The sequence below is a fragment of the Thalassophryne amazonica genome, chromosome 9 (assembly GCF_902500255.1).
Source record: "Thalassophryne amazonica chromosome 9, fThaAma1.1, whole genome shotgun sequence".
Classification (NCBI taxonomy): domain Eukaryota; kingdom Metazoa; phylum Chordata; class Actinopteri; order Batrachoidiformes; family Batrachoididae; genus Thalassophryne; species Thalassophryne amazonica.
In genome coordinates, this window is record NC_047111.1 from 6816514 (window position 1) to 6840302 (window position 23789).

General features: G+C 40.8%; 1 protein-coding gene across 2 annotated transcripts in view; it reads right to left on the bottom strand.

The window, feature by feature from the left end:
- The window catches only part of LOC117516693 (RIMS-binding protein 2), a 192111-nt gene that overhangs the window by 105611 nt on the left and 62711 nt on the right, over positions 1 to 23789 (bottom strand). For both annotated transcript variants that reach the window (XM_034177534.1, XM_034177535.1), the window contains exons 5-7: positions 21891 to 22058; positions 281 to 364; positions 80 to 169 (exon numbers count right to left, since the gene is read on the bottom strand). In XM_034177534.1, the coding sequence (XP_034033425.1) occupies positions 80 to 169; positions 281 to 364; positions 21891 to 22058 (342 nt within the window). The remainder of the gene's footprint in view (positions 1 to 79; positions 170 to 280; positions 365 to 21890; positions 22059 to 23789) is intronic.

Sequence of the window (23789 nt, forward strand, 5' to 3'; positions counted from 1 at the left end):
CAATGATGGCCAAAACAATATTAATAACTACAACATATGTGCGCTTTAAAAACACAACAAAACACCTATTTGTCCTGACCTGTTCGAGCAGCTGTGCCTTCCTCCTGAGGAGATCCGCCTCCTCCTTTATTTGCTCATTTTTGCTTCGCTCATCCTCAAGCTGGCTCTCCTGTTATGAAACCACAGAACATTCATATAAATCTATGGAAATCTACGTACCACAAGCCATCATTATGAGCACTTTGGTAATGCTTCAAACGGGCTGGAGAACACTGCTTACCAAATCCAGACATCTTTTCTGTCGCTTCTTTACTTCATGCTCGAGGTTTTCACATTCTTTTCTCTTCTTGCTGAGTTCACTTTCCTGGACCAAGACACATCACAAAGAAAACAAATTTTATTTTATTTTAGTAAGAAAAGACAACAAACAGAATACACTCCCACCTAGAACAATACACGTGAGAACATACAGTAGTGTTCAGAATAATAGCAGTGCTATGTGACTAAAAAGATTAATCCAGGTTTTGACCAAGCATTCATGATATGCACACTCTTCAGGCTATGAAATTGGGCTATTAGTTAAAAAAAAAGTAGAAAAGGGGGTGTTCACAATAATAGTAGCATCTGCTGTTGAAGCTACAAACTCAAAACTATTATGTTCAAACTGCTTTTTTAGCAATCCTGTGAATCACTCAACTAGTATTTAGTTGTATAACCACAGTTTTTCATGATTTCTTCACATCTGCGATTGTTGGTTTGGAACCAAGATTTTGCTTGTTTACTAGTGTGCTTGGGGTCATTGTCTTGTTGAAACACCCATTTCAAGGGCATGTCCTCTTCAGCATAAGGCAACATGACCTCTTCAAGTATTGTGACATATCCAAACTGATCCATGATACCTGGTATGCAATATATAGACCCAACACCATAGTAGGAGAAACATGCCCATATCATGATGCTTACACCACCATGCTTCACTGTCTTCACTGTGAACTATGGCTTGAATTCAGAGTTTGGGGGTCATCTCACAAACTGTCTGCGGCCCTTGGACCCAAAAAGAACAATTTTACTCTCATCAGTCCACAAAATATTCCTCCATTTCTCTTTAGGCCAGTTGATGTGTTCTTTGGCAAATTGTAACCTCTTCCGCACGTCTTTTATTTAACAGAGGGACTTTGCGTGGGATTCTTGCAAATGAATTAGCTTCACACAGGCGTCTTCTAACTGTCACAGCACTGTCACTTACAGGTAACTCCAGACTGTCTTTGATCATCCTGGAGCTGATCAATGGGTGAGCCTTTGCCATTCTGGTTATTCTTCTATCCATTTTGATGGTTGTTTTCCATTTTCTTCCACGCATCTCTGGTTTTTTGGTCCATTTTAAAGCACTGGAGGTCATTGTAGATGAACAGCCTATAATTTTTTGCACCTGCGTATAAGTTTCCATCTCTCCAATCAACTTTTTAATCAACTAGCTGTTCTTCTGAACAATGTCTTGAACGTCCCATTTTCCTCAGGCTTTCAAAGAGAAAAGCATGTTCAACAGGTGCTGGCTTCATCCTTAAATAGGGGACACCTGATTCACACCTGTTTGTTCCACAAAATTGACGAACTCTGACTGAATGCCACACTACTATTATTGTGAACACCCCCTTTTCTACTTTTTTACTAATAGCTCAATTTCATAGCCTTAAGAGTGTGCATATCATGAATGCTTGGTCTTGTTGGATTTGTGAGAATCTACTGATTCTATTGGTACCTTGTTTCCCAAGTAACAATAAGAAATATACTCAAAACCTGGATTAATCTTTTTAGTCACATAGCACTACTATTATTCTGAACACTACTGTATTACCTAACAAATAACTGTCTATTTTAACGAAACTTTGTAAAGCAGGACGGCCTTTCATGTCCATGCTGACCTCTGCTGCAATAGCACTGAGGTATTACAAAGCTTAGCACCCTTTAATTATTCTAAATGCAGCTTACATGCAGGACCAGCATAGGAGAAATCAGCTTATTTAGGCCCGACCACAGTACCACAATTGCACAGTGCCACTGCCATTGTGAGAGCAAAGCCACACAACAGAGAGGCTAATTGCAGCCCAACAGCTGACTGGAAGAGATACCGCGTCGTCACAGAGAGACAATCAGAGTGATTAAAGATGCAATCTGCTTTCTTTGACTGTAAATCAGTCATCGCAATCAACACCACAACAGGGTCTGTCCAACAAAGACAGGACATTTGAATAGAACAAACTCAACTGTTTCACATTCAATAAATTCAGGAATATTTTGAGCGTCTCAAACTACCCACAGTGTAAAATATCTCCAAGTGAAAAGAGATCCCACCCCCACGATTTCATGTCGGTATGAATTTTGACTGGACATGTGGAACTGGGTGGAGCTAAGACAGTATGGAGAAAGCACAGATGGGCAGTGATGACTTACACATGTGCTGTGCTCTGATCATCCAGTCTGTTGTGTTGCCAGAGCTGAAAATCCAGCGAATGTCAGCAGGGTCTTCACTGTTCCTCTGGTAAATTTTGGATATTCTCCGTGAATTTTAGAATTTCAGATGACAGATTTTTTTTTTTCCCCATTCACTCCCTCTGTAATACATTCGTAACATGCCACTGAGTTCTCTTTCGAGACTTCCAAGAATACAAATACGATGCAAACCAAAACTTTTATTGCCAGCCCAAACATCACGGCTTTATTTTACAAGGAATTACAAGTTGAGCTCATTAAAATGTGTGTGTGTGTTGGTGGGGTGGGTTACATATTTTCAGGACATGCATTTTAAATTTATCTCCATAGTCTAAATAGTTTGTGTCTCTTGTTCACAAACCTTAAACATTTTAGGGTTAGTTTGAGCCGTGAAAGTGTTGCCAGGTCCAGGGCTTGCCATGTCAGATGATGTCTGATAAGCATACATTTACAGGTTTTGAAGCAGATGGTAACAGGTATACAACAGTTATGACTATACAACTGTATTTCAAACAGAGCTGCAACAAACGATCATTTTAACATTGATTTATCGAGCGATTTCTCAATTAGACACTCACTTGTTTGGTCCATAAAATGTCCAAAAATGGTGAAAAATGTCAGTGTTTTTCAGAACCCTAGATGATGCCTTCATTTTTTTCCTCCCACAATGGAGAGATATTCAGTTTACTGGCAAATAGGAGTAAACAAAGCAGTAAAATAAACGAGAAAGTGGTCACATTTAAGAAGGTAAAATCAGTGGATTTAAATGTTTTTAAATAACTCAAGATAATAAACAGAATATCACAACAGTTGATAATTCATTTAATAGTAATCAATTAATCACTGCAGCTCTAGTTACAAATATTAATAAGAAGAACGGAAACTTCTGATGTTTTCCCTCAGCACTGTGTTGACCCTGCAGTGGATAAAGGCCATGGCACCACCCTGTGGACGGCGTGTCTGTCTCACTGGGAGTCACACTGAGGCCTCCTCTGTTTATTGCATTGCAAACAAATAGTATTTGCAGAAGGTACAAAGAGAAGACCTCCTCACAGAATTAATCATATTAGAGGAGCCAACTCGTGAACTATTTTGGTGTTTTTTCCTGGCTGGTTTACCATTTTGCTGAAGATTTAGTGTGGAAAATTCCAACATGTCAAAGGAAAAAAATGTGGCTGGAAACCTGTCAACAGCACAAAGGAGTGGCACAGGTGTCAGGGTTGTTCAGGTCAGGTCTGGGAGCATGACCTTTGTTCTCCTGCAAAGATATCAGCATTGCTAAACAATCACCTCATGACACCATAAGCACATTCCAGGTGTCTCTAGAGCTCAAGGGCTGAGGTCTCAGAGACATGAAGGTCACTGCTGAGATAAGTGAATGTCATTATAAGTTCAACACATTCACTACAGACTGATATCTGATGAGTGAGTTCAGTAAGTCATCAAAAGCCTAGACGTTTGTCTTGATCCATGTTAATCCCAAACCCAGGCACTGAGATTCCTCACTCAGCTTCGCGTCAAGTTCAATAAATCTTTGCTTGGCAACAAAAACACCTAAACCAGTGGCTTCAACTACCCTACTCAACACCATGAAGTCAGTGTTCCTTCCCACACACTGGACAGAACCTATGTTTAGGTTGCCTATTATAACTAGGAATGAATTTTCAGGATGTTCGGGTTGGTCTAAAAGCAAGGGGTTTGTGAGGCAATTTAGCTCTGTTTAACAGACTGTACACATTCAATCTAATCTGTCACTCTCCAAGGTGCTGATTACTCCCAGTGGAATGACTGGAGTTGGGCACACTGTATCCTCACATAGTCGAATGCCTTGCATGGGAGTACCCTGTCATTAGTGTGTGTGTGTGTGTGTCTTTGATTGGGCAAATGCAAAGCATCATTGTAAAGCCCTTTGAGTTGCTGATTCAGATAAAAAGTCCCATATAAATGCAGTCCACATAACACAGACAACACAATGGACACTAACTTTGAAGTTCAAAAAATGTATGAACCGTGAGACTTCCTGTATGGCATTTAGTGAGTAGACATGCATTTGGCACGCTCCGCTGCACTATTAAATTTTCTGCCTTATAAATCTCACACTTTTTGCTTGGAATCCCAGCTTTATTTTTAGTATTTACTGCATTCTGATCACCTGCAAAATGTCCAAGTCTAAAAGTAAGTCCAAACAAGACAGAGAAACTTTGCCGCTTGCTGCACCTGTAACTATGGCGGAGATTAGCCTTCTGCTGGAAGACCACAGAGCTGCACTGTCTGTGGAATTTAAGCCTTCTTTTGAAAGTTTGTCATCCAAGCTGGACAGTGTAGTGTCCAATCTGCAGAACATGACCATGGATTACTCATTAATTCTCTTGAATCCGTGCACACGGATTTTGATCAGAGTCTGGACCTCCTCAAGGTTGAGTACTCTGCACTCCGAAAGGACGAGTGCTTAAAATCCAAGATAGCAGACCCAGCGGGAATGCAGTAGATGCCAGAATGTTCGAATTGTAGGTTTACCTGAGGCTACTGAGAGTCAACGCCCTTCTGTTTTTTTTTTCTTCCAACTCCACTTCAATGTTTTTGGAATGGAGGTACTCGCTTCACCGCCGGAATGACACCCCGGAGAAAAACTCCGACCAGTTATCTTGCACTTTCATCGTTATCAAATGAAAGATCTGGTGATGGGCAAGGCACATAAGAGGGGCAACCTGACCTACAATGGACATAAGATTCGGCTCTATGAAGATTACAGCCTGGAAGTGGTGAGACAGCATGCAGAGTTCAAGAGCGCCATGTCAGAACTCTACAAGCATGGACTCAGGCCTGCACTCCTGTACCCGTGCCAAACTGCATATTAGTTTGCTGATGGGGGAAAAGGAAGTGGCTGCAATCTACATCTGATGCCTACACGTTTGTGCAGGACCTGTACGAAGACTAGAGGTGCGTGTCTTCTTTTTATTTCAATAACCGCCATCTGCATTGTTACAGGTAAAGTGGACTGATCGTGGCCATTGCTGTTTCTGCCTTTTCGATGGTCATACCGAGACACATTGTCTTGTGTTCAGTGCCTTCTCATAATTAATACACTTTCATTTTTTGTCATCGGTACTTCCCCCATAATACCATTCAGTGTTAACTTTGTTGATCGAGAATAATGACTGCCTCTTCCAAAAATGTTCCTGTGATTGTTGAGGAATGGAGGGAGAAAAAAAATTTTTTTTATCTCAGCCATAAAAGTGCCAAAGGACTCCAATGTGTACTGAATTGCCCTGACTAACATTTGTCTGTTTCTCTTCACCTTCTGGGACAATACCGCCGTTTGTGGGAACTCAGTGTGAGTACAACTACTGTAGGTGTGTGCGAAGGGTTAATATAACTTCTTATACATTTTGTTCAGACTAGCTGTTTAGACTGTATTTATATATATATATATATATATATATATATATATATATATATATATATACACTCAACAAAAATATAAACGCAACACTTTTGGTTTTGCTCCCATTTTGTATGAGATGAACTCAAAGATCTAAAACTTTATATATATATATATACACACACACACATACACCCACACACAAAGTTCTCCCACCTACAAAGAATAGAGAGCTCTGTAATTTCTATCATAGGTACACTTCAGCTGTGAGAGACAAAATCTAAAAACCTTCAAAAAAATCCCATTGTAGGATTTTTAAATAATTAATTTCCACTTTATTACATGAAATAAGTATTTAATACAATAGAAAAACAGACCTTAATATTTGGTACAGGAACCATTGTTTGCAGTTACAGAGGTCAGATGTCTCCTGTAGTTCTTGACCAAGTTTGCACACCGCAGCAAGGATTTTGGTCCACTCCTCCATACAGATCTTCTCCAGATCTTTCAGGTTTCGAGTTTCAGCTCCTTTCAAAGATTTTTTTTAAAATTGGGTTCAGGTCTGGAGACTGGCCAGGCCACTCCAGGACCTTGAAATGCTTCTTATGGAGCCCCTCCTTAGTTGCCCTGGCTGTGTGTTTGGGGTCATTGTTACGCTGGAAGACCCAGCCATGACCCATCTTCAATGCTCTCATTGAGTGAAGGAGGTTGTTTGCCAAAATCTCAACATACACGACCCCATCCATCCTCCCTTCAATACGATGCAGTCGTCCTGTCCCCTTTGCAGAAAAGCACCTCCAAAAATAATGTTTCCACCCCCATGCTTCACGGTTGGGACGGTGTTCTTGAGGATGTTCTCATTCTCCAAACACAGCGAGAAGAGTTGATGCCAAAAAGCTCTATTTTGGTCTCATCTGACCACATGACCTTCTCCCATGCCTCCTCTGGATCATCCAGATGGTCACTGGTGAACTTCAAACAGACCTGGACATGTGCTGGCTTGAGCAGGGGGACCTTGCTGCCCTGCAGGATTTTAAACCATGACAGCATCATGTGTTACTAATGTAATCTTTGTGACTGTGGTCCCAGCTCTCTTCAGGTCATTGACCAGGTCCTCCTGTGTAGTTCTGGACTTTCTCAAAATCATCCTTACCCCACGAGCCGAGATTTTGCATGGAGCCCCAGACTGAGGAAGATTGATAGACATCTTGTGTTTCAGTTGTCTTCTCACCAAGCTGCTTGACTGTTGTCCTGTAGTCCATCCCGGCCTTGTGCAGGTCTACAGTTTTGTCCCTGGTGTCCTTAGACAGCTCTTTGGTCTTGGCTATGGTGGACAGGTTGTAGTGTGATTGACTGAGTGTGTGGACAGGTGTCTTTTTATACAGGTAACGAGTTCAAACAGGTGCAATTAATACAGGTAATGAGTGCAGAATAAGAGGGCTTCTTAAAGAAAAAACCAACAGATCTGTGAGAGCAAGAATTCTTGTTGGTTGGTAGGTGATCAAATACTTATTTCATGCAATAAAATGCAAATGAATTATTTAAAAACAATACAATGTGATGTTCTGGTGCATTTATTTATTTATTTTTTTTCGATTCCGTCATCACAGTAAGTGTACCTATGATAAAAATGACAGACCTTTCCATTTTTTGTAGGTGGGAAAATTTGTAAAATCGACAGTGGATCAAATACTTATTGTATATCTCACTGTTGTATAAATATATGTCGTAATTTCCAGTGCTTATTTCCACATGACACTGGCTTAATAGCCTTAATAAGATACATTTCACTGATTTTGATTGTTTTTTTTACATTGAGACTATGACCATCTAAGGTTAATGTTTTTTTTTTTTCTTTTTGGTTCGGTTTTTATCAATCAATCAATCAATTTTTTTATATAGCGCCAAATCACAACAAACAGTTGCCCCAAAGTGCTTTATATTGTAAGGCAAGGCCATACAATAATTATGTAAAACCCCAACGGTCAAAACGACCCCCTGTGAGCAAGCACTTGGCTACAGTGGGAAGGAAAAACTCCCTTTTAACAGGAAGAAACCTCCAGCAGAACCAGGCTCAGGGAGGGGCAGTCTTCTGCTGGGACTGGTTGGGGCTGAGGGAGAGAACCAGGAAAAAGACATGCTGTGGAGGGGAGCAGAGATCGATCACTAATGATTAAATGCAGAGTGGTGCATACAGAGCAAAAAGAGAAAGAAACAGTGCATCATGGGAACCCCCCAGCAGTCTACGTCTATAGCAGCATAACTCTAAGGGATGGTTCAGGGTCACCTGATCCAGCCCTAACTATAAGCTTTAGCAAAAAGGAAAGTTTTAAGCCTAATCTTAAAAGTAGAGAGGGTGTCTGTCTCCCTGATCTGAATTGGGAGCTGGTTCCACAGGAGAGAAGCCTGAAAGCTGAAGGCTCTGCCTCCCATTCTACTCTTACAAACCCTAGGAACTACAAGTAAGCCTGCAGTCTGAGAGCGAAGCGCTCTATTGGGGTGATATGGTACTACGAGGTCCCTAAGATAAGATGGGACCTGATTATCCAAAACCTTATAAGTAAGAAGAAGAATTTTAAATTCTATTCTAGAATTAACAGGAAGCCAATGAAGAGAGGCCAATATGGGTGAGATATGCTCTCTCCTTCTAGTCCCCGTCAGTACTCTAGCTGCAGCATTTTGAATTAACTGAAGGCTTTTTAGGGAACTTTTAGGACAACCTGATAATAATGAATTACAATAGTCCAGCCTAGAGGAAATAAATGCAATGAATTAGTTTTTCAGCATCACTCTGAGACAAGACCTTCTGATTTTAGAGATATTGCATAAATGCAAAAAAGCAGTCCTACATATTTGTTTAATATGCGCTTTGAATGACATATCCTGATCAAAATGACTCCAAGATTTCTCACAGTATTATTAGAGGTCAGGGTAATGCCATCCAGAGTAAGGATCTGGTTAGACACCATGTTTCTAAGATTTGTGGGCCAAGTACAATAACTTCAGTTTTATCTGAGTTTAAAAGCAGGAAATTAGAGGTCATCCATGTCTTTATGTCTGTAAGACAATCCTGCAGTTTAGCTAATTGGTGTGTGTCCTCTGGCTTCATGGATAGATAAAGCTGGGTATCATCTGCGTAACAATGAAATTTAAGCAATACTGTCTAATATACTGCCTAGGGAAGCATGTATAAAGTGAATAAAATTGGTCCTAGCACAGAACCTTGTGGAAACTCCATTAATTAACTTTAGTCTGTGAAGAAGATTCCCCATTACATGAACAAATTGTAATCTATTAGACAAATAGATTCAAACCACCGCAGTGCAGTGCCTTTAATACCTATGGCATGCTCTAATCTCTGTAATAAAATTTTATGGTCAACAGTATCAAAAGCAGCACTGAGGTCTAACAGAACAAGCACAGAGATGAGTCCACTGTCCGAGGCCATAAGAAGATCATTTGGTAGGAAGTCAGATGTTTGGTGGTGGAGTTCTGGCCTATACGTGTGTTTGTTATAATTTGTTTTTTCCATCTCATTTTTTCTTATACTATTTGTTTTATATGGTTTATTGCGTTTTGTCTCTTTCATGCCCCTTAATGTAAGGTGGCCCAATGTTTGTATCACCCTTTTTTGTCAATATGGGAACCGTACCAATACAGTAATACAGTCACTTGCCCAGTTCCAGATCACTGATGTAGTATTTGGAGCATATGCTGGAGAGAGCATATTTCACCCATATTGGCTTCTCTTCATTGGCTCCCTGTTAATTCTAGAATAGAATTTAAAATTCTTCTTCTTACTTATAAGGTTTTGAATAATCAGGTCTCATCTTATCTTAGGGACCTCATAGTACCATATCACCCCAATAGAGCGCTTCGCTCTCAGACTGCAGGCTTACTTGTAGTTCCTAGGGTTTTTAAGAGTAGAATGGGAGGCAGAGCCTTCAGCTTTCAGGCTCCTCTCCTGTGGAACCAGCTCCCAATTCGGATTAGGGAGACAGACACCCTCTCTACTTTTAAGATTAAGCTTAAAACTTTCCTTTTTGAAAAAACTTATAGTTAGGGCTGGATCAGGTGACCCTGAACCATCCCTTAGTTATGCTGCTATAGACTTAGACTGCTGGGGGGTTCCCATGATGCACTGAGTGTTTCTTTTTATTCACCTCTTTTTGCTCTGTATGCACCACTCTGCTTTTAATCATTGGTGATTGATCTCTGCTCTCTTCCACAGCATGTCTTTTTCCTGATTCTCTCCCCTTAGCCCCAATCAGTCCCAGCAGAAGACTGCCCCTCCCTGAGCCTGGTTCTGCTGGAGGTTTCTTCCTGTTAAAAGGGAGTTTTCCTTCCCACTGTTGCCAAGTGCTTGCTCATAGGGGGTCGTTTTGACCGTTGGGGTTTTTCTGTAATTATTGTATGGCTTTTGCTTTGCAATATAAAGCGCCTTGGGGCGACTGTTTGTTGTGATTTGGCGCTATATAAATAAAATTTGATTTGATTTGATTTAGTATTTGCGCCGCCGTTTCTCATAATCAGCGCGAATAAGCTAATACTTGGTACCAATGGAAAGACATGTTTTGTCTACAAACCACCACAAGCTCGACCGGATCCAGCCATCCTTGTGATCAGCAGATTAATCAAAACATCCGGTCTCTGTGGTGTGCGCGCGTTTTTTGACTCAGTCATTTGTGCAAATGTGAAAGTGACGAACTCTAAGAAGTAGCAAAGGTGAGTTAGTCACTCAGTGTCATTGGTTCTAGAGTGTGAAAATACTTACTTACTTACTTGGGTAGAAAATGTCAGTGTGTTATATATTGATGTTTAATTGCTGCACGCATTTATCTCTGATGCAAAAATTTGCCAGTTGTGGATCACTGAAGCAGCAGCCTTATGTCGGTACTTGTGAGCCATGTGTACTTTGGGGTCTCATCTCAACATCATAAATGGGCATGAATGTGGGGCTTTTACTTTTTAATTCGGGAGAAATCTCACCTTCACACATTTAAAACCCTCCTTTGCTCTCCATCTCTAACAATATAAGGTGCAAAATGATAGCAAGTTGGGGCATCTTGTTCTATCCTGATCCACTTCATTAAGTTAAAAGCAGAGGGAGATGTCAAAATCCAAGAATGTTTATTACCACAGATTTTATTTTATCTTCATTTATTAAGGAATGCCACCCAATTTGAGTAAATGAATTAATCATTTCATATAAATAAAAAAGTTTTTTGGAAGAAATAATTTGCAAATGCAATTTGTGCTTGTAATGATGGCACTTTATGATGGCATTTCAGATGCCACCTAAAAAGAAGAAAGCTGCTGCAAAGAAACCCATAAAGAAGGGCACTGCTGCCAGTTCATCTGTGCAGAAGGCAAAGCAAGTTAAAAAGCGCTATATGAAGGCTGGTTATTCCAAGTCTCCTTCAAGGCCCAGCAGGATTCAGCAAGGGCTGTTTCTCGTTAAGGAACAAAAGGTATCCATTTGTTCGGCTGCAAAACAAACTGGCCTGACATACGGGTTTCTGCACAGAAGACTGACAGGGGAGGTGGAGCTAGACAGTCACAGTTGTCCTGCACCAGTGTTCAATGCAACTGTGAAAGAAACTATGGCAGAATGGCTGGTAGAAATGACTAAAAAGGGAATGGGTCTCACACCCAGTGAATTTCTGGACAAAGTGCAAAGATAATCGTAAAAGAAAAGTGGAAAAACCCTTTCAAGGACAGTCGCCCAGGATATAAATGGTACCATTCATTCATGGCCAGAAATGACCACATAATGCGGTGTCGAAAAGAGGTCGCCTTAGAATTCAGTCCATCAAAACTGACAAAGGATCAGGTAGATTTACGGTTCATTATATTCATGAACTATATGGTTTCTCTGGATCTCTTGGACAAACCTGCATGTGTGTACAATGTAGACGAGAGCGGTTTTGTCATGGGCAGTAAGGCTGGCACAGTTATTGGACCTGTTAAGTCTGAAGATTCCAAATCGCAAGTACCTCATCCAAGGAACGATTAACCACAATGTGGTGTTGTAATGCAGACGGGGAAATGTTACCTCTATTCTTGATTACCCATGACCAAAACCTTCTGGCTGCAATCCACTGAATGGAGCAATAAATGGCCCCGAAATTGAGTACACTAATAAAGGATGGATGCATGCAGATAAGTTTGGAAAGTTTATCGAGTTCTTTGATAGGCATGCAACTCAGGAACGTCCAGTTATCCTCCTTGCAGACTCCGTCAGCAGCCACAATGATTTAGAGTCCTTTATGAATGCCAAGGAGAGAGGTATTGAGCTCTACCGGCTGGTGCCAAATGCTACACACTTGATGCAGTCACTAGATCAAGGCATATTTGGGCCACTTAAGAAATCGTGGTACAAAGTACTGAGAAGCCACTACTGATAACCCGGGAAGTAAAGTCACCAAGGCTAACTTTGTTGGTATGTTGAATGTAGCCTATGACAACTTCTACAATCCACGCACTATCATAAACACCTTCAAGGCAACAGGGGCATACCCAGTTGACCAAGCACAAATAGATGATGATGCTTTGAAGCCAGGCCTGACATATCAGTTAGATGACAGTGCCAGTACATTAGTTGATCAGGAAGTGGATAAAGCTCGCTCAAGTGATGAGATGATGAAAGCTAAGGGAGCCTTGGAAGTGTATGAAAGTGTCTTGACCACGCCTGTATGCCAGAAGTCTAAGCAGCACACTGAGTAAAATTATGATGTTGTCGGTGCATCACCTGGGTGAGATGCATATCGGAAGCTGGTGAGAAAGAGCCAGGGGAAGACTTCACCAAAAGCAGACACTGCTGCTTTGGATTTGTTGGCTAACATTGCCCTTGCCCATTCACCTTCAGGATTGAATACTCTGAAACCAAGTACAAATACCTCCAATACCAGCATGGAGACACCAAAGAGCACATTAAATGTCAAGAATGCTACAAGAGTCCCTCATCATTCCGAAGGCAAAAGAACCTGTCATCAAACCGCGAAGGATGGTTAATACTCTGCCTGATAACTTAATATCCAATGAAGGAATAAGACAATTAGCACTAAAGCAGCTAGAGTTCACACGGAAATTTGCAGAAAGTGAACAAAAAGCGAAAAAAATTTCTTCAAACAGATGCAGAAAAGTGATAAGCCATCTAAGAAATCTGTCACTTTTGAAGATAATCCCTCAACTTCAAAGGATACTGAGGATGAGGAACAATGTATTGTTTGCAATGCAAAATGGTCTTAAGATCAGGACATGAGCACTGCACGCACATGGGTAGAGTGCGCCATGTGTGAGAAGTGGATCCATGATACTTGCATCCCTGATTGGGTTAACACAGATGGCCTAGAGGCAGAGGACATTGACTTTCTCTGCCACAAATGTTGCAACTGAGTGGGGATTCAGATGGTTAAATTATAGAGGATTAAATATTTCTGTTTTGTGGGTTTCTGGTGATTGATCAGTTAATACTAGTACATGAAAAGTTGTTTTCCAACTGTTTTTTTTCTCAATGGGACTTGTAAAGAGAACGGAAAAATGTGGGAAATAAGTTTAGTTTCAGATTTGTTGGGACAGGTGACCACATGGCATTAGTTTCAGATTCTGTCAGTTTATGAACTTTCTGAAACATTACTGTTGCTGCATCCAATGAGTGGATCATCATGCTTTCAGCTGTACAAAAAATCTGACAACTAAAGTTATTTCCCTAACCTCCTAAAGTTGTTTTCTCTGTTTTTTTTTTTCAGAGAATGCACATTCACAACTGTGTAATCGAGGGGTACCATTCATACAAAGTGAGACCTCCGATGACCAACCCCCCGACAACCTTACGACTTGATAGGGAGTACTCAAATATTAAAGATGAGTCAGCATGTCTAGTCTGGGTTCCAGAGCTAAGTACATTCCCAGCTCATATGCATAAAGACATCGTTGATCAAAAATGAAGGCTCCTGCTAAGAGGATATTGCAGGGCTCCCAGTAGGGCATGTCCCAAGGGGACGAGCTGGAGCTTTTTTGCAGATTATTGACAAAGATTCAGAGGCCAGCATAACTGCAGTGGCAACTGGTGAGCCAACTCAGAGTTTCTCACCGTGGCCACCAGTGCTTGAGCAAAGGGGGAGGAGTTGTTATTCCATGTTCTTTTACTATCAAATGTTCAGAAAGGTTCATGGATATTGCAGAAAATTGGGTGAAAGAAACTGTTGAAACCACGCCTGAAAAATAAGTGATTTCTGTATTAATTGTATAAGCACATGTCCCCTCTATGCTGCTGGTGTCATTACTAAAATGTTGGGTTTTTTCCAGTGTCTGATAAATTTGTGATAAAAGAGTTATTGTCTTGAAATCTGCATTTCCAGTCCTTTCTACTCAACATCATCTGACAATTTTTTGTTCTTAATAATAACTGAACTGAAATATAGACGTTATTTCACACAAGCAGAATTTTTACTCATCCTTGACTGAACAGCAGTCCTTGGTATGAAAAGGTGTGTGCCCATACACACTGAAAGTTAACCACTTCATTGAGTAAAAATACTGCTTGTTTCAAATAACATCTGCATTTATGAATTGAAAAGCTGATGAATCTATTTGATGAAATAACTGAACAGAACTGAACTTGAAAAAATAAACCTATTTGTGAACTTCTGTGCTCATAAAGAAAAATGCCCCAATATACAACCCCTGGCAATAATTATGGAATCACCGGCCTCGGAGGATGTTCATTCAGTTGTTTAATTTTGTACAAAAAAATCAGATCATAGACATGACACAAAACTAAAGTCATATCAAATGGCAACTTTCTGGCTTTAAGAAACACTATAAGAAATCAGGAAAAAAAATAATGGCATTCAGTAACGGTTACTTTTTTAGACCAAGCAGAAGAAAAAAATATGGAATCACTCAATTCTGAGGAAAAAATTATGGAATCACCCTGTAAATTTTCATCCCCAAAACTAACACCTGCATCAAATCAGATCTGCTTGTTAGTCTGCATCTAAAAAGGAGTGATCACACCTTGGAGAGCTGTTGCACCAAGTGGACTGACATGAATCATGGCTCCAACACGAGAGATGTCAACTGAAACAAGGGAGAGGACTATCAAACTCTTAAAAGAGGGTAAATCATCACGCAATGTTGCAAAAGATGTTGGTTGTTCACAGTCAGCTGTGTCTAAACTCTGGACCAAATACAAACAACATGGGAAGGTTGTTAAAGGCAAACATACTGGTAGACCAAGGAAGACATCAAAGCATCAAGACAGAAAACTTAAAGCAATATGTCTCAAAATCGAAAATGCACAACAAAACAAATGAGGAACGAATGGGAGGAAACTGGAGTCAACGTCTGTGACCGAACTGTAAGAAACCGTCTAAAGGAAATGGGATTTACATACAGAAAAGCTAAACGAAAGCCATCATTAACACCTAAACAGAAAAAACAAGGTTAGAATGGGCTAAGGAAAAGCAATTGTGGACTGTGGATGACTGGTGCCATTCCAATGAGATTTCTAAAGATGACTGCCTGAAGAGAACATGTAAATTTCCACAGTCACTGATGATATGGGGCTGCATGTCAGTCAGGTAAAGGCACTGGGGAGATGGCTGTCATTACATCATCAATAAATGCACAAGTTTACGTTTATATTTTGGACACTTTTCTTATCCCATCAACTGAAAGGATGGTTGGGGATGATGAAATCATTTTTCAAGATGATAATGCATCTTGCCATAGAGCAAAACTGTGAAAACATTCCTTGCAAAAAGACACATAGGGTCAAAAAATAGTCCGGATCTTAATCCAATTGAAAATCTTTGGTGGAAGTTGAAGAAAATGGTCCATGACAAGGCTCCAACCTGCAAAGCTGATCTGGCAACAGCAATCAAGAAAGTCGGAGCCAGATTGAAGAAGAGTACTGTTTGTCACTCATTAGGTCCATGCCTCAGAGACTGCAAGCTGTTATAAAAGCCAGAGGTGGTGCAACAAAATACTAGTGATGTGTTGGAGTGTTCTTTTGTTTTTCATGATTCCATAATTTTTTCCTCAGAATTGAGTGATTCCATATTTTTTTCCATCTGCTTGGTCTAAAAAAGTAACCGTTACTGACTGCCACAATTTTTTTTGATTCCATAATTTTTGCCAGGGGTTGTATTACATATAAAGGAAATTATGTTTTTATTACATACATTAAGTGAACTGCCAGAGCAAGATCTGTCTGTCAAGAGCAAGTCTGTCATTTCTTTCAGTTTTGATAAATGGTCTTTTCCTTTTTTGATTGTCATTTAAAGGCTGTATTAAACATAGTTGTAAATAAAACATGAAGTGAGCTAATAACCCTTTAAAAGAAGCATTATTTTGCTCATGAAGGTTGAATGGTGGATACACGCTGTTTCCAGTTATATACAGTGTAGTACTATAGAGAAATAAGTTGATCTTTCGTTATGACTGTTGTGTGGGCCGCCAGAAGAGGAGGTACTGCTGGCCCACCACCAGAGGGCGCCCTGCCTGAAGTGCGGGCTTCAGGCACGAGAGGGCGCTGCCGCCACGGACACAACCGGGGGTGACAGCTGTCACTCATTATCTCTTGACAGCTGTCACCCATCTACTCTACATCATCTCACTCCATAAAGACCGGACGTCTTCTCCACCTCATTGCCGAGATATCATCTACCTGTTAAGGTAATATTCTCTGCTGTGTTTAACACTGACTAATAGTCTGAACTTCTTTGCAGCCGTTTTCCTGTAAGTGTTTCCTTATCTGTGGGATTGGTGTTTGGTGTGATCAGCAACGGCTTCGCTTCACACTCCAACCAGATAAGTGGTTGACAGGAGCTGCACGAGTGTGTGATTAGAGGTGGAGGTGACTTTCCACCGTCTGGCTGTTTTTGTTACTGGGTGTGCACACACCCACATCTCACTGTTTGTGCTCCTCGCCAGCAGTACCAGATCCGACAGTCGGGGACGGTGATCACCCGGGAATTCGGGACTTGGCGGCTCCAGTATTCACCGGGTTCTGTGGCGGCGGAAATCGTGTGGTTCCGGCTCTTCTCAGGACAGACGTCTTCTATCCTCGAGCCTGCCCACACGTCGCCTTTGTGGATTGACTATAATCAGATTCTGAGATTGTCTGTATACTCGTTGTGCACATTCACAACATTAAACTGTTACCTTTTGGCTCATCTATTGACCGTTCATTTGCGCCCCCTGTTGTGGGTCCGTGTCACTACACTTTCCCCAACAATGACAGCTCTTGCAATCAATCAATCAATCAACTTTTTTCTTGTATAGCGCCAAATCACAACAAACAGTTGCCCCAAGGCGCTCCACATTGCAAGGCAAGGCCATACAATAATTATGAAACACAGTCTACGTCTAAAGCAACATAACCAAGGGATGGTCCAGGGTCACCCGATCCAGCCCTAACTATAAGCCTTAGCGAAAAGGAAAGTTTTAAGCCTAATCTTAAAAGTAGAGAGGGTATCTGTCTCCCTGATCTGAATTGGGAGCTGGTTCCACAGGAGAGGAGCCTGAAAGCTGAAGGCTCTGCCTCCCATTCTACTCTTACAAACCCTAGGAACTACAAGTAAGCCCGCAGTCTGAGAGCGAAGCGCTCTAATGGGGTAATATGGTACTATGAGGTCCCTAAGATAAGATGGGACCTGATTATTCAAAACCTTATAAGTAAGAAGAAGAATTTTAAATTCTATTCTAGCATTAACAGGAAGCCAATGAAGGGAGGCCAACACGGGTGAGATATGCTCTCTCCTGCTAGTCCCCGTCAGTACTCTAGCTGCAGCATTCTGAACCAACTGAAGGCTTTTTAGGGAACTTTTAGGACAACCTGATAATAATGAATTACAATAGTCCAGCCTAGAGGAAACAAATGCATGAATTAGTTTTTCAGCATCACTCTGAGACAAGACCTTTCTGATTTTAGAGATATTGCGTAAATGCAAAAAGGCAGTCCTACATATTTGTTTAATATGCGCTTTGAATGACATATCCTGATCAAAAATAACTCCAAGATTTCTCACAGTATTACTAGAGATCAGGGAAATGCCATCCAGAGTAACGATCTGGTTAGACACCATGCTTCTAAGATTTGTGGGGCCAAGTACAATAACTTCAGTTTTATCTGAGTTTAAAAGCAGGAAATTAGAGGTCATCCATGTCTTTATGTCTGTAAGACAATCCTGCAGTTTAGCTAATTGGTGCGTATCCTCTGGCTTCATGGATAGATAAAGCTGGGTATCATCTGCGTAACAATGAAAATTTAAGCAATACCGTCTAATAATACTGCCCAAGGGAAGCATGTATAAAGTGAATAAAATTGGTCCTAGCACAGAACCTTGTGGAACTCCATAATTAACTTTAGTCTGTGAAGAAGATTCCCCATTTACATGAACAAACTGTAATCTATTAGACAAATATGATTCAAACCACCGCAGCGCAATGCCTTTAATACCTATGACATGCTCTAATCTCTGTAATAAAATTTTATGGTCAACAGTATCAAAAGCAGCACTGAGGTCCAACAGAACAAGCACAGAGATAAGTCCACTGTCCGAAGCCATAAGAAGATCATTTGTAACCTTCACTAATGCTGTTTCTGTACTATGATGAATTCTAAAACCTGACTGAAACTCTTCAAATAGACCATTCCTCTGCAGGTGATCAGTTAGCTGTTTTACAACTACCCTCTCAAGAATCTTTGAGAGAAAAGGAAGGTTGGAGATTGGCCTATAATTAGCTAAGATAGCTGGGTCAAGTGATGGCTTTTTAAGTAATGGTTTAATTACTGCCACCTTAAAGGCCTGTGGTACATAACCAACTAACAAAGATAGATTGATCATATTTAAGATTGAAGCATTAAATAATGGTAGGACTTCCTTGAGCAGCCTGGCAGGAATGGGGACAACACAGCAACACAGCACATTTATGCTTTGTCAGAAATAATGTGGAATCTCAATAAACCTATTTCAATTTAGCAACTTTTTACTGACCTTATCAATCAATCAATCAATTTTTTTTATATAGCGCCAAATCACAACAAACAGTTGCCCCAAGGCGCTTTATATTGTAAGGCAAGGCCATACAATAATTATGTAAAACCCCAACGGTCAAAACGACCCCCTGTGAGCAAGCACTTGGCTACAGTGGGAAGGAAAAACTCCCTTTTAACAGGAAGAATCCTCCAGCAGAACCAGGCTCAGGGAGGGGCAGTCTTCTGCTGGGACTGGTTGGGGCTGAAGGAGACCAGAGACTTATATGGACCAAACAATGGAGGTTTGAAGGTATTGAAAAACACTTGATTTTTTTACTTGTAAAAACACCTAACAGTGCCTTTCAAAACCAAGTAAATTCTCATTTAATAAGTATAATTTATATCACTTTGTGTTTAAAATACATTCTCAGGCACAGTGTGTATCATTCTGCATTAGAAGGGCTCCAGCCAGATGCCAGGAATGACCCCAAAGTGACACAGAGTGTCGTGATCCAGAACCGCGCAAAGTGATCCATTTCCGGCAAATATTTGCACCACACATAATGTGGCTTCACACTTTAAGTAGAATGGCTACCCCATCCTGACTTTTAAGCTAGATAACATCTAAATACCTAATATGCCAATACCCAATAAAGGACATTCAGTTGCATTATGGCTTTCAAAAAGGTGATCCAAAACTGGGCAACTGACTGTACTGGTGGAAAAGTGCACATATGGCTGACTGTAGTACTAAGGGTAGTAGATTCTTATCCTGGAATGTGAAGGGCATGAATGGTCCTGTATAGAGGTCTATGATTTTCACCCATTTGAAACATCTTAAAACAGATGTGATTTCTCTCCAGGAAACTCCAGGAAATTCGGACACCACTATGGTTCTGTTGCTGTTAGATCTCAGTGCTGCATTTGATACAGTGGATCATCGTATTCTACTTGATAGGCTGGAAAATCATTTTGGGATTACTGGGAGTGCCCTTGCATGGCTGACGTCATACTTGACCAGTCGTTCTCACTGTGTTTAGTACAGTAACACTACCTCTAACCTTAGTGACATGAAATTTGGGGTTTCTCAGGGGTCTGTCTTAGGCCCCCACTTCACATTACATGGCAAAATGTGGCAGGGATGGGGCTTGAACCAGAGACCTTCTGCACTGAAACCAAGTGCACTAACCACTTGGCCACCCCACCCTGCTAACCCCACTCAGTCATATTAGTCGCTAAAATAGCTTGGTCACTTGAGGGTTAATTTGACACGTTTTTTTGCCAGATGTCCTTCTTGATGCAACTGCAGTAGTACAATGAGAATGAGCTTCATTTTGGAAGACAAGTGGTCCAACACCCACCTTGTGAAACAGAGTATTGACTCTTGTGCCTGTGCAAACATGAACAAAATGTAATCAGATTTTCTCAAGCAGGTAGCTTCGATGGCCTCAGATGAAGCCCTAGAGGAAGAAGAAAAAGTTGCAGTACCTTGACTGGTCTCTTGGGGCTGGCTCCAACACAGAGCACATTCCCATAAGAGTCCAAGATAAAATGTCCAAATTTTTTGAATAAATAAACATGTTTCCAGCCTGGTACAAAAAACAGTACTGGTCTAGGTTCCTCCTCAATGACAACTGTACAGGGTGGGGTACGGGTGTCTTAGTTTAAGACATTTTAAGCAATGAAGTTCTATATAATTGTGGGTGCGGTTGCTTTGAGTGATAGTGGCTGAGCCCAGTGTCTCAGACTCTCGGAAAGTCCGTAAATCAGAGGCTACTTGATGTGGCCACTCGCTGTCGTGGAGGGTTGTTTGTCATTTGGAGCATTTTATTACAAACACCTGCAATAATACGGCCTGTTGTGTGGCAAAACAGATCTGCTGAAACATCCATGTGGCAATATTCACAGTGAGTGAAATTTTTGTGGTATTTAATGTTATACGCTAACAGCGTTAGCAGTTTTAGCAGCTAGTGGTAGCCTCATCCATTAGATCCACTTAATGCACAATTACTGAGAAAATAAGGGGCTCATAACTTCTAATGTCCACACCAACGCATATTGTAAGGAGAACCACTGTGCAGTCCCCAAAACTGTTATGTAATAAACACCCGATCAGAGGTTAGCCTGCTAGCTTAGCTGGTTTGGACTTGAAGACAGAGGCCTATTCAGGCTTCTTTTGTCATCCACAGAGTCATCCATGCTTCACCCCTTTATGCCTTTAATGAGTTCAGTGTGACTCAGCACTGTCGCCGCTGCAAACACCGCGACGCCCAGATATGGGTTCATGTCGGATGTTCTGAGTCTCAATAGAAAACCAAAGGGTGACGTCACTCAGGCTTTGTCCAGTACATATACAGTCTATGAATTTTCTCCTAATGTGACAAGCATCCATTCTGTTTTTCTTTGCAATCATCTAAAAAAAAAAAAAACACAAAATACTATTTTGTGATCCGAGGTACAGAAAAACTACTCATAAAACAAAGTAAGCACTTTCTTTAACATTGTGACAGTCAACAGAGATTTGGTGCGCCTCTGTTTCCAAGGGACATGATCAAAATAATCCCGGCATTACATAACAAATCTGACTCGGTTTTCCCTCCGTAACAGCAGCACAACACTGATTTCAGGCTTCAGCTCCACATCAGACATTCAGCGGGTAGCAAAGCCACAATGCATTCCTCAGTGCCAATGCACACTCGCATATATATATAAAAAAAAGATCTACAAACAATACCTTTGACACGTTCAATATAATAAAGTAATTACATTAAAGAGGACTTATTATCTCGACCCAATGAGGTTGTGCTTTTCATAGTATTTTTTTTTTACTTCTACTAGAATTGATGAAATTTAATGAGCTACTTTTTAACTTGATGAAATCACTGGGCCTGGCCAGGAACAGAAGACAGAGCATTTGGGGACTTTCTGGAGGATTCTCCTGTAATGATTTCATGGAAACGTTGTGCTTGTGAAACAATTACAAACAGAAACATAAAATAGAATTTGTGATCTGACTTGAATGACTCTCACCAGAAACTGTAGGCGCTGCTCCTCTGTGTGTTCCTCCTGACGGGAGGGGGTCGGGCTGAAGCCCGGAGGGGGCGTCACTCGCAGTCCCGCCTCCTCCTCCTCTCCAGGAGTCTTCTTACACCTGAATGGCGCCTCATCTAATGCCACGCACGGGGTCTCTAACGCAACCTGAGAGGAACAACAACAACAATCAGAGCCGGCGAAGCCGTACGGTGGATGTTTTCCCACTGACACCACGTGGAACATCACTATATGGTTTTTAAGGACATTTGGTGACATTTAGGGATAAATTTCACCTTTTATGTTTGTTCAGGTTTTAAGTGCATCAATGGAGAGGAGACAAGATGCACAAACTGCACTCAGCAGTGACGCAGACTAACACCTGCATTGTCCTGGTGTTACAATGTGCCATTCACTGAGGAAGCCATTGCGTAATGTTGTGTTGGAAATGTGAACCAGTACATGGCAAATTACAAATTTTTGTAACTTTATGACCTTGACCTTTGACCTGGACCTACTGCCTGAAAAAGTATAGCCACTAGTGGTACACAAAATGTCTCATTTACAGTCAAGGCACAATATCATGAAAATGACATTTTGGCATTTCATCACCTTTAGAGGATGAGTTCATGCCATATATGGTAGTGATACAAATCATTAAACATACAGGTGCTGGAAAAATACACAGACTACTACTAACATGGGTTATGATGTGGAACAAAACTTTAAAATCACTAAACAAGTAGGCCCAGGGGGACAACCAATGATCCCACCAGTAATGTAAGTGGAGAAAATATTACCCTGTTCATCAGTGTGTACAAGATGTGATTAATCCAAAACAGCCACCAAGATCGCTCCTATTATGAAAATACTTCAAAATAAAATTTGAAATATTTAGTAGTCTCTCCAATCAGACAAACCAAGTCTTGAAGGGTTCCCTCTCTTGATTTTTTTCCCCCTGCTCTGGAAAATTTGCCATTCTGTGACAAAAACCTTCGATTTCATATTGACTGGTGTAAACAAAAAGGATACTGGCCTATCAGCTGTACAGATTGAGCATCTTTTCTGTTTTTGTAATTTGGGGTGGTTAAGTAATATGGGTATACAGTATGTAGTTGACAGCTGATCTGGTTTGATTGGTAATAGGTGCTTTAAAAAAAATCAGCCAATTAATATTATCATTATCATTATTATTATTATTAATATCATCTCTTACATACAGACAAGTGACATGGTAAATGACAAGATGCTGGCATTCTTAGTATGAACAATGTGGATACAATGGCTCAGAAATTCAGATTACTGGCACATAAGATCCTAGAGATGTTAAAAATTTCAATCAGTTGTTGATCATTTAGCTGATGATTTGTTAATGACAAAAAAAAGGGGGGGGGGGGGGGGGACCTGGCAGTTAAAACTGCTCAGCGGCCAACTGTCCAATTACTTGTATTCCCTTAAAAAAAATAGAATCACAAACAAAAAGTGTTGATAGCCCAAAATTTTGGCAGATTTTTATTTATTTATTTAAGTATGAGTGTGTATAGGTGGTTATTCTCCGAAAGCCTCATCATGAAGTGGAAGAGAGTCCAAGCTTTGGATGGGATGCCAGTCCATTGCAGGTTACTCGTCATCCAAGGCTGATACCCATTTACAGCTGGGTGGTGCAAAAGAAGCGTCATGTTCAGCCAACACATTCTGAAGCTGAACTCTGGTCTCCAAGTTGGTGGTCCAACTCCTACATGGTAGAGCAACCTGCCTCATGTAATTACCCTCAAGTTTAAGAATTAAAAAATAAAGGCTACATTACAATATCATGTCCATTTGTAGATGTAATAAGTTATAAAATAACAAAAAACATTTGTCATATATATGTGTGTGTGTTCACCTCACCCCTGAACA